The sequence below is a fragment of the Citrus sinensis genome, chromosome 3 (genome assembly GCF_022201045.2).
Source record: "Citrus sinensis cultivar Valencia sweet orange chromosome 3, DVS_A1.0, whole genome shotgun sequence".
NCBI classification, from domain to species: domain Eukaryota; kingdom Viridiplantae; phylum Streptophyta; class Magnoliopsida; order Sapindales; family Rutaceae; genus Citrus; species Citrus sinensis.
Window position 1 is genome coordinate 43,132,295 of NC_068558.1, and position 16,621 is coordinate 43,148,915.

Genomic DNA, 16,621 nt, shown 5'->3' on the forward strand with positions numbered 1-16,621 from the left:
TGCTTGTCGGAGACTCGGGAGTCATCTCCAGTGAAAGAGAAATCCTCAGTCCCGCAACATGATAACTCCACTCCCTCCGGCACACATTCTGAGAAACCCTAACCCTAACTCTTTTTCGTTTATTATTTTCGGAACGATTGTCAGCGGCCAGCACTTGCGTATTCGTTCATATATGGAATTGAAAGTGTGAAAATCAGATTGTTCAGAAGATATAAAAATATCAGCTCTCAATTCATCTCATACTCCATTAAACTGAACAGTAAAGATTACATCTAAAAACTGTTATATATCCTAGGATATATCTTAAAATTAAAAAAAAAAAAACAAAACAAAACGAAAAAAAAAAAAAAAAAAAGATCAGATGTAGTAATATTTTTCATGGGTGTACATCGACCCAAATACAACCACAACGACCGAAGAAATTTACAGAACTACCCCTACAAACACTACCCTTCCGCTCTTTTGTTTCTCACTTCCTCCCTCTCCTGGCAGGAGCCGCTGCCTTCTTCGACTTCGCCGGTGACTTGACGCTCTTAGGCTTCACGCTTTTAGCCGGAGCTTTCTTGGCAGCTGGAGCCTTCTTTGGAGCCGGCTTGGGAGCAGCTGCCCTTTTCCCTGGAGATGTCCTGGTCGACGTCCTCGCAACCTTGGCGGGCTTCTCCTTTGGCTTCGGCTTGGCGGTCACCTTCGTCTTGGTTGTTGCAGCTTTCGGTTTGGCAGCAGGCTTAGCCTTAGCCGGAGCCGCTTTAGTCTTGGCAGCCACCGCCTTAGTCTTGGCAGCCGGCTTGGCTTTGGGTTTAGCAGCTGGCTTAGCCTTGGCGGGAGCTTTAGCTGGTGCCTTGGCCTTAGCCTTAGGTGGGGCTTTGGCCTTGGAGGGCACCGCCTTAGTTTTGGCCTTACCAGCAGCAACCGGCTTCTTCTTCTTAGCCGGAGAAGCAGGAACAGATGCAGCCGGCTTAGAAACGGCAGCCCTAGCAGATGGAAGCTTGAAGGAACCCTTAACCTTCACGAGCTTTCCAGAACCCACAAGCTTCTTCAAATGAAACAGCAACAGCTTCTTAAAGTTGGGTGGCAACTGCTTGTGCTTCTCCTCAATAAACTTGGCAATTGCATACTGACTCGAACCCGTCTTCTCTTTCAAAGTAACAATTGCATCCTTAATCATCTGCAAATAAACAGCAAAATCAGATCCAAAATTACAAAATTCAAAATAATACACAAAATATAAAGTAAGAGAATACAACACAATACCTCTTCATAAGGAGGATGAGAGGGAGGGCTTCTAGGCTTCCTCGGAGCAGCGGCTTTCTTGGCTTTGGGCTCCTTAGAGGTCTTGCCTTTGCCGGCTTTGGAGGACGGTTTGTCCTCTACCACCGGTTCAGGGGATTCCGGTTGGGGAAGGGTCTCCGTATCTACAACGGGATCTTCAGTGGCCATTTTGAATCGAATTGGGTTTCAGAAATTAGGAAGTGGAGAGCGAGCAAGAAAGATAATGAAAGATTGGATCTAAAAATGCGGGTGGTGGAGGACTAGTATTTTCGTTTGTGCGAGGAGGAACGAGCAAATGAAAGGGATTTAAATAGTCAAGTGTGAGAGTGACGGTATCCAAAAGCTCCACGCTGATTGGTTGATGCCACTGTCACATGGATCGCTCACCCTGTCAAGTTTAAATGTGGACCCTTCGATTACGCGCTATCTACGGTTTAAAATACTAGTTATCAAAATAGATTGGTTTTGGGTTGATTGGAGCAATGGCTGCTTTAGCTAGTCTAAGTGTGCTTTTAGGCTGGATTTGTGTGGGAATAACTCGAGCTATACCCGATGGATTTTAGTCAAGTTTTTTTCATTTAAAAGGTTATTATTTAAGCTTTCGAATGATTACCTTCTTATGTTATTTGGTTTAGTATTTTGGGAGAAATTTGATTTGGAAGCCGCAATGGTCAAAACTAGGGTTTGCTTTGATGTTATTGAGGTTTTGGTGGATTTTATGAGAATGCTTGGAACCAATTCCAAATTTTTTTGTTTCCCATGATAGTAGCTTAACAGAGGAAGCCGTTGGTTCAAGAATTTATAAAATCCGATTAGATTTGAATAGTAAACCGCTGGCATAAATGTTGATGAAGTTGAACACGTTTTGGTTGAAGCTTACAATGTGTTCTAACATGTTTGATTTGCATCTCATTTACAAAAGGTATACGTATGAGTATAATCCAGTATTTATCATACATTATACACCCACAATACACTTGATTAACAATATATACAAAACATAAAGAATTGGCACATTTTAATTCAGCATTCACTTCATAGGTTTGAATAAAGACAATGTTCTTTTACATATGGTAACTTGCTTGGCACATAGCGTCTGTCATTTGCAAATGAATTATCCCCCTACACCATATCTATTATGGACAACTCGTTCTTGCCCCAAAATTGATACCCACAAAATTTATCTCAGAATCCGGCATGCTTCTCTCTAATACAAAATTACCATGTTAAAATGCACGAGTGAGATATGATGTGTCAGCATTTTTTGCACTATTTATGAACTTCTTGTGAACAAGTGAGGGAATAAGCATTATAATTGCTTTAGGTATGTTCATTTGCATTAAATTTCTTTACAAACCATCTATGAATGATTGAAAATGTCTTTCAAATTCTTGTCAAGGCATGAAATTTTTGGGTATGCACATATACACGCTATTAGCACAGTCAAACTTTGGTGTATTCTCTCTGTGTTTCATCATCAGCTTTCTTGAACTACTGTCATCACTCAAGAATTTGTTGGTTTGATGTGGCTAGCTATGGCAAAGCTCTTTTGCTTGTTCATCTCAAACCCCAATATGTTAGATTCTGTTCACAAACTATTAATCCATGTAAATTAAATCTAGCAAACACAAAAGCAGATCTTTGGTGCCACGACTAAACAAGTTGCTAAGAGCCAACTCTAATTAAAATGGATGACAATTGGCATGAATTCTTGAATTCAAATTTGATTTATCTGAGAATCAAAAGCTAACTTGTTGAAGTTTGTAACATCCGGTGACATGATGATGATATGTTAATAACAACAAAACCATACAAATTTGCAAGCACGAACAATATATAATAACTCAACAAGCCATCAATAGAAGGCGCATATATGTATAGGCAGCTGAACCCTCGTCGCATAATTTCATTATACATCAAGCTATCAAATCAAAGAATAATCAATCCCGAACCTCAAAGACTTTTGAAGTTTTGATGCTCTGTGATCACGATTTGTGGAATTAAGCTCGCGAGGCCTGATAGCAATTTTACAAATTTCGTTTGTCTTTTACTTGTTCCCTTCTTTTTCATTTGATAAGGTTGCCGTAACGGATTGTATTAACTTCTTGTCGTTCGAAATTTCTAGATCTTCTTGAAGTTACAAGCATATTATGTTACTGTTCCGACGAGATGCTCTCGCACGCTTGATATATATATATATATATATATAAATGTTCCAGTCAGGAATTTTAAAGTGCGGAAAATCTTTAAAACCACATGGTTTTAAAGGCTTAAAACTGTAAGCCTTTAAAGCCGTGTGGTTTTAAAAATTTCCCGCACTTTAAAATCCCTGACCAGAAAACTACTCTATATATATATATATATATATATACATCTTCTATTTCCTTCAGGCAAAGATTTAGGCTGTAGTGTTTGCTTTGCTCTTCATATACATAAAAATTTAAGCACAGATGGACTAGTCTAATTGAAATATCTAAATGCACAATTGGAAACATTTGACAATCAACATGCATGTTCATTTGACATACTTTAGTTTAAAGCTTACATGTGTAAAACAAACAAAGATAAGTCTTATTAATTGGGGCGACGATGCTGGTGGTGGTGATTAATTAGACTGTTAGTAGCTGTGGTGATGACAACGATAACGATGATCTATAATTGTGGTGATGGTGACGAGATATAGTTTGTTGTTTGCTTTGTGATGATGATGACAAATGCAAAGGGAAGGGCTTGATGAAGTTGCGAACTAAACTTATTTTCATTAGGGAGGAAACAAAATACTGTGACATAACAGTTATAGAATTTTTTTTTTTTTGCCCCCCTTGAAACATAAATATTATTCCGGCTTTCTATAGATAAATTGAAACAAGTCATTTTTATGATCAAATAAAATAGTTAAGCCATTGATTATCTAAGAAATAATAGTCCAAAACTTATTGCACCGAAGATGCATTAATACAATTTTTAACTGAAGAAACAAAACCAAACTCATCTGCTTTGGCATAAGAAGTTACGTTTTAAACGAATTGAGTTTTGTCCAACCATTCCATTTTCACATAACAAAACTATGCTTCTTGTTTAAGTTCATAACTAATAATAACAAGTTCCACTGATTCAATTAAAATTTGAGTTAGAATTTCAAATTTAAAAGTTCTTGCCGCACGTGTTTATAAAACAACAAATAACTAAGATTTAATTACTTTTTACATTCTTATCTATTAACCACCAATCATAAACTTATAATTTTCTATAATAGAGCCCCAATTACAAAATAATTTACATAGGGCTATCCTTAAAAAATTAAACAAATAACAGATATCGCTGTAATTTCCATAGGAACTTATTATTAAACACACACAACATATGTGCAAGTAATTTGGTGTGTTATGGGAGCATTCTTAACATTCAAACCTTAGAACATCCCTATAGGCTCTTTAAATGAGATTTTGTTGTTAAGTTGAGCAGTAATATCAGTAATAAATGTTCCAAATGACTCTCTAAATGAGATTCTTCAAATGAAATTGTCTTTTTCTCTCTTTAATATTAAAGAGTGAAAAGTATTATCTTATTTCAACGATCTTATTTGGAAAGTCTTTTTAAACTTTTAATTTAGTATTACATTATTTTTTTTAATCTCATTATTATTCAAAGGAAAAAAATGTTATAATTACTATTATTTTGATGGAAAATAAAGTTTGATAAAAATAATATGAAATTATTTTAATTTATTTAAAGAATTTTTTGAGAGAATAATTTTTTACTATTTTATATATCACATAAATAAGTAAATAAATATTTAAGAATAAAATTAAATGCGATACTCCCAACCTCTCACTTTCAATGCCAAAACCAACCAAGTTGTCGAAGTGTAGTTTCATTTCTCATTGTGCTGCTTGCACAGCTTTTGAAATGCATTTATCGATTTGCTTCTAATTTATATTAAATTTCACCTTATAGTTTTATTGCAGCAATTCATAAAAAGGCATGTTGTATCATTGCATTGGAGCTTTATCTAAATTTGGCACCAATAGTTTTCTTAGACATAAATAATGGCTTGGCATTGACTAATTTGATAATGTGACTAGCGTATTCAAATTGAGTAATGATAACTATCCTAAATTTTTATTCAAATTTTATTCTAAATGGTATATCATTTTATTTATTGGTTGATAATTCTTTACAAAATTTAAGTGAATTAATTATATTATCTTCACCAACAAATGAATGAATGTTATGTCATTTGAAATAAAAAAAAATTAAAATGTATAACACTATTCTTTTAAATTTATAATACAAAATTCGAAACCTAACTCAATATTTGAAACTTACAATTGAAATTCTAAATTTTGTACTGTAATCATCAAGTTGGTATCGATTTTTCTTAGTAAGATACCAAATTTAAATAACCCTAACAACGAAATCCCTCCTACCTATACTTGCTTGAAGCTCAAATTTTAAGTCTCTTATTACTAACTAAACTACTCAAAACAAGTAACATCAACAAAAATTTTTGAAAATTTACTATTTACCATATACCCATTAACTTTTTCTTAGTCTATAACTTTTATACTTAATGACTTAACTTGAAAATTGTAGACCTCACTATTAAACATGTCTTAATCTGTATAATATTGACCGATCACTATTAAGGTATATATCAAAATCTAGGAGGCTCCCATTAATAAAACCAAAAAAAAAAAAAAAAAAGCCCAAAGGATATCGATAATAATTCATTGAAAATATTCTTCTACTTGACAGACTAATGCCCCAAGGAAAATTAAATCTTCGTAAGGAAATTTCCTTGGCCAAGCTGATTGTTGCGGGAAAATTATCCATGGTCTTCGAAATTAGGGTGGACAAAAGAGTCCAGGCAGAATCAACCCTGCCTTGCGGGTTTTTGGCCCACCTCTCCACATGAGGAGCTGGATAAGAGCTAAAAAAGAAGGGATCAAGCTCAATCCTTTATTTTAAAAAATAAATCTATAAATTAAAATTAAAAAAGAAAACTTAAATTCCTAATTCATAAACCGTATAATGACTAAAAAACCTAAAATATAATATTAAACTCTCTCAAGCATTAATTAATCAAGAGATTACTTGAATAAGAGATTTCAGTATTTAAAAAATAAAATTAAATCTCTAAATTTTTATTTGCTTAATTTTATTTATTTATTATTTTATATTAGAAATATTTATTTTTTTAATTCATTGTTGATTATAACAATTTGTTAATTTTTAACTCATTTTGAATTTATAGTATTAAAAAATAAGATTAAATAAGTACTTATAGTCATTAGATAAATCATATCAAACACACACTTATCTAATGGCCGTAAGTATTTATTTAATTCCATAAGCTCTTTTTAAAATTTTTTATTTCCTTAACCTATTTAATAATTTTATTTTATCCCTTTTACAACATAACTTTAAAAAAAAACTGTCTATTTAAGTAGTTTTATAATTTTTAATAAAAACTCTCATTAATAATGAAATAGTTAATTTTTTTTTAAGTTCATTTGTAAAATTATATTAACAAAACATCTACTCAAATAAGTTTTATTTGAAAAACTAAACCAAACAGAGCCTGTGTTAACAAAAAAAACTAAACCAACCAAATCTAATAATAATACTGAAAGAGAGGAGTGAATATTTTCTAGCATAGGAAGGGTGATAAGAAGGGAGACGAGGAAGAGATCCCAAGGGCCTCGCAAATACCCTCTCTAAAGCTCTATGGGTGCGTTTGACACACTGTATTGTATTATGCTATATTGCATTATTTTTATGCTAGTGTATTGTATTATGTTGTATTGCATTAGCACTGTATTATAACAATGTTGTACAATGTTTGGTGTTACACTGTACTGTATTGATTTTTTTGTGATTAATTTAAATTAGATATTATATTATATTATTATTAATTTAAATTAATATTATTCATATTTAAATATTTATTATTAGTTATAATAAATTGTAAATTTATTAATAAATTATAATGTAAAAATAAAAAATATAATATAATATTATTGAATAATAAATCATTTATTTATATTAATAATTATAATGTAAAAAAATAAAAATAGTATATAATATTATTAAATAATAAATAATAATAATAATTATTATTATTATTATAAAATTAAAGTAAAAGCAAAAGTTAAAGCAAAAGCAAATGTAGCAAAAGTTAAAGCAAAAGTAAATGTAAAGTTGGAAACGAAAAGGAAATAAAAAAAAAAGAAAAGAGCAAGCGGTAGTTTGCCGTATTAGATAAACCCGACTCACAGTTGGGTTTAGGTAATGCGGCAAATTGCTGCATTAGATTGGCCTATTATGCAGTGTTTCTATAGCTTTTAACTTATTAAACATGGATTTGTATAAAGTTAATGCAATTAGAAGTTATAATACAGCAACCAAACATGCCATATGTACATTATCTTCATGTCTAAGCTTCCTCTTTAGCTTATCAACCTACAATTTGAATTTGAAACCAGATCAATCAAATCAAAAGAACACCAAAATGGAAAACCAAATTGGATATTAGAGCCGGGAGAATTTTGTACACATCTTCTAATAATGCCATTTTTCTTTCCCTATTAGATTGACAAACAGAAAACTAAATTAGATAGAAGAGGGAGAGAATTTTGCCTACATCTTTTAATAATGCCATTTTCCTTTGCCTATTGGATCAACGTTGATTGCCAGCCCCAAGTTTGTTGCTCCCTGGAGTCCCCATTTTCTTTTCTTCTTTTCTTATATTTAAGAAGGAAAATTAAAAGAAAATAAACGAATACAAATCAAGCTATGAATCTCCACAATGTACACTAACCTTTCACCAATCTCCTTCACTTTCTCTGCCACTAGCAGCTCGATCTCAATTGATGACCGCGCCACAAACAGGTCAAGCCTCCACGATCGACCATCTACCACCCAACTGCAACTGGCCAATCATGACTTCTTTAATTATTGGATTGAGTTTGGGATTAGATTCAGATTTCTGTTTTTTTATAAATTATTTAAGATAAAACTATAATTTTACATTGGGGATAAAAATGCTACATACAGAGGTTATTGTAATTAAATGGATGTAATAAAATATAACTTCAAGTGAAATTTAATTAAAAAAAATGTATATTTAAAAAAAAAATTATTTTATACGAAAGGACCGCTTCGGGTGGAACTCTATGACCCGAATTTAATTAAACCCGTTTTCGATCTAAGCAGGTGTTCCGACGCTTATCCAAACCCGTAACCATCTCTCGGCACGGGTACCGTATAAATTCGCAACTTGCAATCTGTAAACCCTAGCCACTGACACACCCACACTCTCCCTCGCGTATTAGGTGTTTGATTCTCCTTATCACTCTAGTCTCTAGCCATGGTAACCGCACGCCGAGTTTAATAACTCTTACGATTTCCTCGGAGCTTTTCTATTCCGTTTCCTTGGTTGATTTTCTCGGGAACCAAGCAGAAATAATTTCGCTGATATTTGTTTGTGTGCGCAGGCGGATGTGGAAACCGGGGTTGCTGCTGGTGCTGCTGCAGGACAGCCAAAGAAGAGGACATTCAAGAAGTTTAGCTTCAGAGGTGTTGATTTGGACGCTCTTTTGGACATGTCCACTGATGAGCTCGCCAAGCTATTTAGCGCCCGTGCTCGCAGAAGGTCTCTGTTTTTATTTATTTATTTTAATATATATCTTTCTCTCTCTAAATCTTTTAGTCTTTTATTTTGATAAGGAGAAAATAATAATGCTTTGTAAGGCGATTTTGCCGATGTAGGTTTCAGAGGGGGTTGAAAAGGAAGCCTATGGCGTTGATCAAGAAGTTGCGCAAGGCGGTAAGTGATCTTACCTGTTTTATTTTGCATTCATGTATGATCAATATGGTTTCTTTGACAATGAAGGGACATATGGTTTATTTAATGCTTAGTGAAAACCTACTTTAAATTATACAGCTAGTTAATGAATTTGTGCTTATTTAATCTGTATTTTGGCATTCAGTTTGAATGCATGGGTGAACATTTCTGAGTTCAAGTGGATCAACTGTTGTCAAAGATAGGAGATTGGCTTAATGAAATTTATTCTTAATTTACCGTGGAAGAAATAAGTTTTTTCCGTTATAAGGCATGGTTGTGTCAGCAACAGCAGTTAACAAGTGATTTTTCAAATGAGGCTGAAGGGCTGCTGCACTATTTTGTTAAGTGATTTTCTGTTTATAATTTGTTTCAAGTGGTTCTAGTCCTGCAAAGAAGTATGTAACTGGTCCCTTCTCTTGTATTGAGTATCTAAATTTCCTGTTGATGAAGAGGAAAGAGTTGGAAAGAAATATTACACTTTTTTTTTCTAGTTCATCTTGGTGTAATTGGTTTGAACAACTCTGTCTCAATTGTTTTTCATTTAGATTGTCATTTTTTCTTTTTGGAGGACTACTCTTGTAATGGTAGTATCTGTCGATGTGTTCCTTTGTGCTTTAATAATGCTGTCAGATCTGTTGCCGAAATTTGTTTTCGTCGGCCGGCATCTTTGCTGAAATATGTGCTTTTAGATTCTCTAGCCTTTGTTTGGTTTTATTGGTTTGTGCTTCATTTTCTCTGGAGCAATTGTACAACACTTTGCGTTGAGGATTTATTGCTGCACAAACTCAAAACAATTAATATTGAGTGTGATCATGTGCTGCTCATACTTTGCCTTCTTGTGGAATGTTTTCATGTCTGCGGGACATTATATTTTTGGTCTGCCAGCATTACATGCAATGTGTCTAAATAATTGGTTGCAATTTCTTGTGTGTGCCTTTTGATGTTTATATAACCTCTTATAAGTGAGGTAATTACATTCTCACCATGATTCCTATCTTGATTACGTTAGAAGCTTCTACACTGACTCCGAATGATTTGAGCAATATGCAAGTGTTTTAATTATTTCATGGAAAACGATGCATTCCAAATTATTGCAGCTGAATTTAATGCTGCATGCTAGGGTCGGATCTGACAAACTTGTCAATATTTATGTTTGACAAGGAATTCACTGTCGTCTATTTATGTCTGCTTCCATTTCTGTTGAATTATATTCATTTAATTGGCTCATGAATTTATGATTTTGATTGGCCTAAAACAGAAAAGGGAAGCTCCACCCGGCGAGAAGCCTGAACCAGTTAGGACTCATCTTCGCAACATGATCATTGTGCCTGAAATGATCGGTAGTATAATTGGTGTTTACAATGGCAAGACCTTTAATCAAGTTGAAATTAAGCCCGAAATGATTGGACATTACCTAGCCGAGTTCTCGATCTCATACAAGCCAGTTAAGCACGGAAGACCTGGTATTGGTGCTACCCACTCTTCTAGGTTCATTCCTCTGAAGTGAAGATTTTGCATGCTGTCCTTATGGAGGGTATGTTTTGTCCTCCAAAAAATGATTTTGGACCTGCCTGTTTTTGTCTTTTCAGTTTTAATTAAAGCTTTTGAAAGAGTGTGATGCAAAATAGTTTTGAAGGATATTCTGCTCAAGAGTAATGCTTATTTTGGGAAATTAATATAACCTGCCTTACCTGGGAAATGCTTTTTGGCAATGCATCTTGATCGATTTCTTCTTGTGGCAACCATACAAACATTTTAGGTCAACCTTTTTGAATCTAGCAGGTGTTTTAACTTCTAAGGAATGTTCTTTATCTGCATTCAATTTTGCCGTGCTGTGCCATAAGAATAATTTGTGAGTCAACTATAATCGAGTAGAAAAATTATTTATACGAACAGCCACACGCCATTAGTGACTATCGAAACGTTCTCAATTATTTTATCTATCAGGAGAAATTTTTGTCGACCCTGAGTTGTTTTTCGTCAATTGCTTTCTGGTGCTGATTTTTGTAATTTTAACTATTTTTCTTTGTACGAATTTTATTGATCTACAATTCTTTAATTATTCAAATCTATTGTTTAGTGTATGATCGGGATTGTACTAGCTTCCCAAATAATCAACTTTCCAAATAATTTACTAGCACCTTTGATAAATCAAGATTATGAGTCACTTTTTAAATAATTTGTAACATCATGTTTGGTAATTAATCTTAAATTATGTTGCTTATAGATATAATGACTAAAATGGTATATAATTACTGTAATAATAAAAAATTTAAGTATTTTATTATTGGTAAATTGAATTCATATATATATCAGATTTCTATTGAAAAATTATTTTTCAATAAAACGAACGAGTATTCTTAATTCTGTAAAGAAATTATTGTGAAATTTTGTCATTGTCAGCCACTGCATCGCTGCCGTCTTCGGCGAATAATTTAATTTTGATATTCTACTTTATAAAATTAGATTATCAAATGATTGCATTTTGAAAAGCTATTATTTACTACTTTTATTAATGATAGAGCCCCAATCACCTTATACAAATAAGTGAGTTTAATGAACAAATTGTTAAATAATCACTTTTAAATTTAGTTTACCAAACATATATTAGGTGTCAGTGACTATTTTTTTTTGGAAAAATTGGTGAATTCTTTTTGTTCATTAGAATTGGGTGTTTCATATAAGTGAATTGCTCTATCATGTCCGTTGTATTGTATTTTATGATTCAACAATTCAGATCTTCAATGGAAAATGGGATTTTCTCCAATTCCAAACAAAATCCTAAAAAAAAAAAAGGAAAAGTGAAATTTAGTTTGAACGAAATTCCATACATGAGTTTTGTTGTCCAGATCCAGAACATGACTCTGTATGAGCTTGGCCTGTTGTTATTGATTTATCTTAATTTTGGCATTATTAAGTCAAAGCTATTAATTTTTGAATTTTTTTTATAATTATTTGCATTTTTGTCTAGAGAGGATTATATAGCTTTATTTAACAATAACGATGTATTATAAAGTTTGAACCCCGGTGGTATGTCACCAATAAATAATGGCTTTTTGTATGAATTAAACTGATTTTATTATCTTATCATTTAATATCAAGTTATATCATTTAGAATACATATATATTGCATTCAGATTGGTGTATAATCCCAGAGCTTGCTTCATAACCATCGGCAGCATCCTTGTGTTATCTGATAAAGAAGCAAAGTCATTACCAAAATTGAAAATGTCTTATGTTTGGGGAGCAATCTTTGTTAGGCAAAGGAATAAGGAAGGCTACTCGCCATCTGCCAAGCTCTAATCCAACTTCAGGAACTCTTGTATTCTTCTTTGTTATGATGTTAATGCTTGAATAAGCTTTCTGTTTTCCCGATTGCGCAACCCCAGTCCACAACTAACAAAGATTGTTAGCTAGTCTGGTCATTGATAATCATACTTATTAATCAAGGTTACAGAACTCATCATTGTTACTTTAAACATTAGTCTATCCTCATTCAATATTTGAACCTTTTTTTTTCCTCATTTAAAAGGAAAAAAAAAAAGTATTACATTAATGTAAATCACATACATTTCTAATATAAAGGAGGACTCAATATCAAGACCTGTTATATTATCCTGAATCCTTGCCAGGGTTTCAAAACTTTTGTCTAATTTGTTCGCTAGTAATTTCGGACCCATTGTTGCGTGTGGCAATCAATGAAATAACAAACACAGCAATATGCCAAAGCATTATTGCGGATTGCCCATGTGGGTCAATCTCATAATCCACATGCTTTGTTGCCATGGAGGGGAAAGAAACAATCAGAGGGATCGGGAAGGTTGAACGATTTAAGTTGGAAAATTGATGGATTCAAAACCCTAAAAATTGACTCCCGAGTCCCCACTCATTTTCCTTAAACCATATTGGACTGCCGTTGAAAAAAACATGCAACTACATCCACCAAGGAGGAGGAGACCAGAAAAATACGAAAGAACACCAACATTCAAGTCGTTGTTAAAAGTGTGAAAAATTTTACTTTGACTTCAAACACATTGCTTTGTTGTGACAACTCAATCATGACTTTCTCATGAAGAAATTTCAAGTACCTTGAATTTCTACCAAACCCGAGAGAAACTGGAATCAACCTAATCATCAACTACCATTGCTTGTTATAAAATTCTAAACTTGTAAACATACCATATTTGTACCATTCCATTCACTTCAATGGAACTCTAGACTTTAAAGCATTGATTGCCATAAAAGATGAAGAAGTTCTTACAATTTGAAACCCCATTCCTACATTGTTCTTTTGTCCACCCAAGGATTCAAGCCTGCAGCAGTCAAATTACTAAAAAGCCTTGGAAAGCAATCCTCCAAAGCCCAAAAACTCCCAAAAAAAAAAAAAAAAAAAAAAAAAACTGCTCCAAATATGTCCCCATGACTTAAGTCAGAACCATGCAAAATATGTACAGGGGCAATTCAAGCCAAACATATACAGCGGTTCAACAAATTCAACATCAACCGGCTTGAAGTGACATTGATGTAGCTTTCCAGGAAGTTTATGTGGTTGCGGATTGCGATGGTAACCTTGGGTGGTTATGTTCGCCTTCGTACGTAACAATAAGCATGGTTGGTTCTTCCAAGCACCGCTCCACATGCTTCCTGGCAGGACAACCTCTCATGCTGCTACACTTGTAGTATCCCCTGCGGAAGTTCAAAAAAGGTTTAAAATTCATATTAGGTTCCTTCAATTTCATACTTCTTTGAAAACAGTTATCCGAAATGCTTGAAAGAGCTCCTAAAAGCTAACTGATACCCAAACTCTCTACCATGGGAGACAAAGTTCCACACTTTACCATGACACTTAAATATCTACGGAAACGCACTAATCAGTTCAGTAACAACAGAGCAAGCACCTAAAGTCATTCAAATAAAAAAGACGAGATGACATCTAACTTAACATATTCATTGGTAACCACCAGTGTAAAAGTAATATCATAACTACTCAACACAGGCATAGATGGTATACCCAAATGTACCAACCACGAATGGTCTTCAAACAAATACTATCGCTTTGAGCGTGCATGAATAGAGAGAAGGCAACAAAAAGGTTCCTTATTTATCTTCTAAAAACTTTCCTTCGAAGAAAAAAATACTATATCCTTTTCAATTAACACATTACCATATTGAATCACACAGCTTCGAATTAAATGTTCACATAAACCATGCCATGAAACGGTGACCGGTAGAATTGCAAATTACTGCCTTAAATTTAAAAGAGCATACAACAGAACTACAGCGAAACTTCAACACAGTACTTGCAAATTAATCTCATATCAAAGACTGCAAATTGAATGTACCTAGGATGGGGAGAACCCTTGATTGGCTTCTGCCCATACTTCCTCCACGAATAATCATCGGGAGGGATATCTGCAAGCTTGTTGCTGATAGCAGGTACCTTGATTGACTTCTTCACCCTATGCTTCCTGTCAATAAGCAACCAATAAGCGAAAAGAAAAGAAAAGAAAGAGGGGGGGGGGGGGGGGAGGCAAGCTACAAATAAAAGAAAGAAATGATAAAGAAATAACCTAACCTCTTCTTCGAGCAGTGGCATCTACCATTGCTTCCACATTTCACACTCCCATCTTCCCCCCTTCCAGAGCACTTCCTCTTGTGCTGTTGTGAACTCTGATCTGAAGAACGAGGTGCCCCAATCAAATGGAAGGCACTTCCATCCAAATTAGCCACACTACCATCCATACTCAAGGAAGAAATGAAAGACCTGTTGGATGACATTGTAGGTGTACAGCTAGAGCTATCAAAATTAAGGCTAACCCCACTATTGCTCTTTCTAAACATCTTTTCAGCTTGAAGTTTCATATGATGATGTTGCTGCTGCTGCTGCTGGTGGAGCAACCTCTGTTGTAGCTGCTGTTGCTGGAGGAAATGATAGTGTGCTGAAGTTGAAGGAGTTTGCTGACCAAGTTGTAGATGTTGTTTCCCATTTGAGATCAACTCCAAAGATGGGTTGCCCAGAGTTAACGAACTTTTAGCAAGCGATCCCATTTCTTGAACAGGGTTATCATGAAAACTAGATTGGAGAAATTGCAGATTCTTGGAAGGAATTTCTGTTTTATGGTGAGGATTCTCTAAGAAGATGGATTGGTTAACAGGATTTGGTAACTTCCTGAGCTTTCTCACTCTTGCATGACCCAACCCATTGTTGAGAAGGGAAACAACTTTTTTGAACCGAAAAACAGCCTCTCCAGTTTCTACCATTAAATTCTTATACTGAACCTGATCTTGGGGCTGACTCAACAAACTTAGAACTCTGTGGCAACTCTCAACAGCTGCCTTGTTCGCTTCTTCAACCTCCTCCATATTAACCCAAAAAACCCTAATTCCCCAAAAATAAAAAAGCCAAACCAAAACAGGCCATAAGATACTCCAAAGATCTCAACTTTTTACGGGAGAAAAAAATCTTTTAAAGTCAAATTTCCATTTTCTGACCCATAAATGGTTTTCCAATTAAAGTTTAAAAAATTTAAACTTCCCAAATACGTTTGAACTTCCAAATTACTAGACGCAGAAGATCAGATTCTACGAAAATCAATTGGGAGAAAAAAAAAAGAAAAAAGAAAAAAAGACCCAGTTAGAGGATTCAAAAACGCAAAAACTATTTCAACATCGAAATCTACAACCAAAAAAAGAAAAATGACAATAAAAAAGCACCAAATAACAGACCTTTGTTGGACTTGGTGCTACAAAACTTCAAACCCTAGATGACTCTTCTCCTCCCATGCCTTTTTTTTTTTTTTTTTTTGGGTTAAGATTGAATGGTGTGAAAGAGAAGACTTCGCCTCACTTCAGAATTCACACCTCCATATGAATACAAAACCCCCCATTTCTTTTGAGTGATATTTTAATAATATATATATATATAAATATATTACACATATTTTTCTACAGAGAGAAAAAGTAAGACACATTAATTTTTATATAAGCAAAGGAACAGAGGAAGAAGCACAGAGACTAATCTGAGAGAAAAATTGAAACTGCCGTCTCTGTCACAGATTTCAGAGTGGGCCCCACATCAAAGACCTTGGCTATGAATTTATTATTCATTTTCCCTCTTCCTTCCCTTGTTTCTGGCTTTTTTTTTTTTTTAATTTTTATTTCAGACTACCATTTTCAGCTTCAGTTTTACCACTCCCAGAATCCGGACATGCAGTGTGGTTTTCTCATTTTCTGATAGTTGATATTTGAGTTGAGTTTAAGCTTACGATACATGGACACAGATTTTGACAGGCTTTTAATGTATAAGTTAATTATTTTCAAATTGTACTTCAATTATGATTTCCAAAAAAAAAAAAAAAGTATAAGACAAATGTTAATTATGATTTCTTATATATATATTTGTCCCGAATTTTAAATTAAAAAAAAATCTAAAATCGTGAAATTCAAGAAACTTAAAATTATATTATGATTTTTAAGGATAAAATTATAGTGCAACTGTGGTAC

General features: G+C 33.8%; 3 protein-coding genes across 5 annotated transcripts; 1 reads left to right on the top strand and 2 right to left on the bottom strand.

Moving 5' to 3' along the window:
• Nucleotides 1–218: 218 nt before the first annotated feature.
• Nucleotides 219–1,560, bottom strand: LOC102626409 (histone H1). The gene is made up of 2 exons (XM_006479514.4): nt 1,252–1,560; nt 219–1,165 (listed from the first exon to the last, which is right to left on the bottom strand). The coding sequence occupies exons 1-2, from the start codon at nt 1,435–1,437 to the stop codon at nt 470–472; spliced, it is 882 nt and encodes a 293-aa protein (XP_006479577.2). The 5' UTR covers nt 1,438–1,560; the 3' UTR covers nt 219–469.
• Nucleotides 1,561–8,477: 6,917 nt separating this feature from the next.
• Nucleotides 8,478–10,817, top strand: LOC102626701 (40S ribosomal protein S15-4). Its single transcript, XM_006479515.4, has 4 exons — nt 8,478–8,644; nt 8,769–8,926; nt 9,043–9,100; nt 10,377–10,817. Exons 1-4 carry the CDS (start codon nt 8,642–8,644, stop codon nt 10,623–10,625), a joined length of 468 nt encoding a protein of 155 aa, XP_006479578.1. The 5' UTR covers nt 8,478–8,641; the 3' UTR covers nt 10,626–10,817.
• Nucleotides 10,818–13,333: 2,516 nt separating this feature from the next.
• Nucleotides 13,334–16,234, bottom strand: LOC102626993 (probable WRKY transcription factor 21). 3 transcript variants are annotated; one of them, XM_006479516.4, is made up of 4 exons: nt 15,845–16,234; nt 14,694–15,497; nt 14,461–14,586; nt 13,334–13,804 (listed from the first exon to the last, which is right to left on the bottom strand). In XM_006479516.4, the coding sequence occupies exons 2-4, from the start codon at nt 15,479–15,481 to the stop codon at nt 13,660–13,662; spliced, it is 1,059 nt and encodes a 352-aa protein (XP_006479579.2). In that variant the 5' UTR covers nt 15,482–15,497; nt 15,845–16,234; the 3' UTR covers nt 13,334–13,659. The 3 variants fall into 3 exon arrangements, with proteins under 3 accessions (XP_006479579.2, XP_024954695.2, XP_052293029.1); XM_025098927.2 differs by having other exon boundaries at nt 14,694–15,700; nt 15,845–16,231; XM_052437069.1 differs by having other exon boundaries at nt 14,694–16,231.
• Between the last annotated feature and the right edge of the window lie 387 nt (nt 16,235–16,621).

Bases quoted from the DNA above. Each gene is read 5' to 3' on its own strand.
- LOC102626409 (XM_006479514.4), bottom strand. From the start codon at position 1,437: ATGGCCACTGAAGATCCCGTTGTAGATACGGAGACCCTTCCCCAACCG. The intron at 1,166-1,251 runs GTATTGTGTTGT...GTTTATTTGCAG, and splicing joins CTCATCCTCCTTATGAAGAG to ATGATTAAGGATGCAATTGT.
- LOC102626701 (XM_006479515.4), top strand. The intron at 8,927-9,042 runs GTCTCTGTTTTT...TTGCCGATGTAG, and splicing joins AGCGCCCGTGCTCGCAGAAG to GTTTCAGAGGGGGTTGAAAA. The intron at 9,101-10,376 runs GTAAGTGATCTT...GGCCTAAAACAG, and splicing joins TCAAGAAGTTGCGCAAGGCG to AAAAGGGAAGCTCCACCCGG.
- LOC102626993 (XM_006479516.4), bottom strand. From the start codon at position 15,481: ATGGAGGAGGTTGAAGAAGCGAACAAGGCAGCTGTTGAGAGTTGCCAC. The intron at 14,587-14,693 runs GTTAGGTTATTT...GCTTATTGACAG, and splicing joins TGCCACTGCTCGAAGAAGAG to GAAGCATAGGGTGAAGAAGT. The intron at 13,805-14,460 runs GTACATTCAATT...GAACTTCCGCAG, and splicing joins AAGGGTTCTCCCCATCCTAG to GGGATACTACAAGTGTAGCA.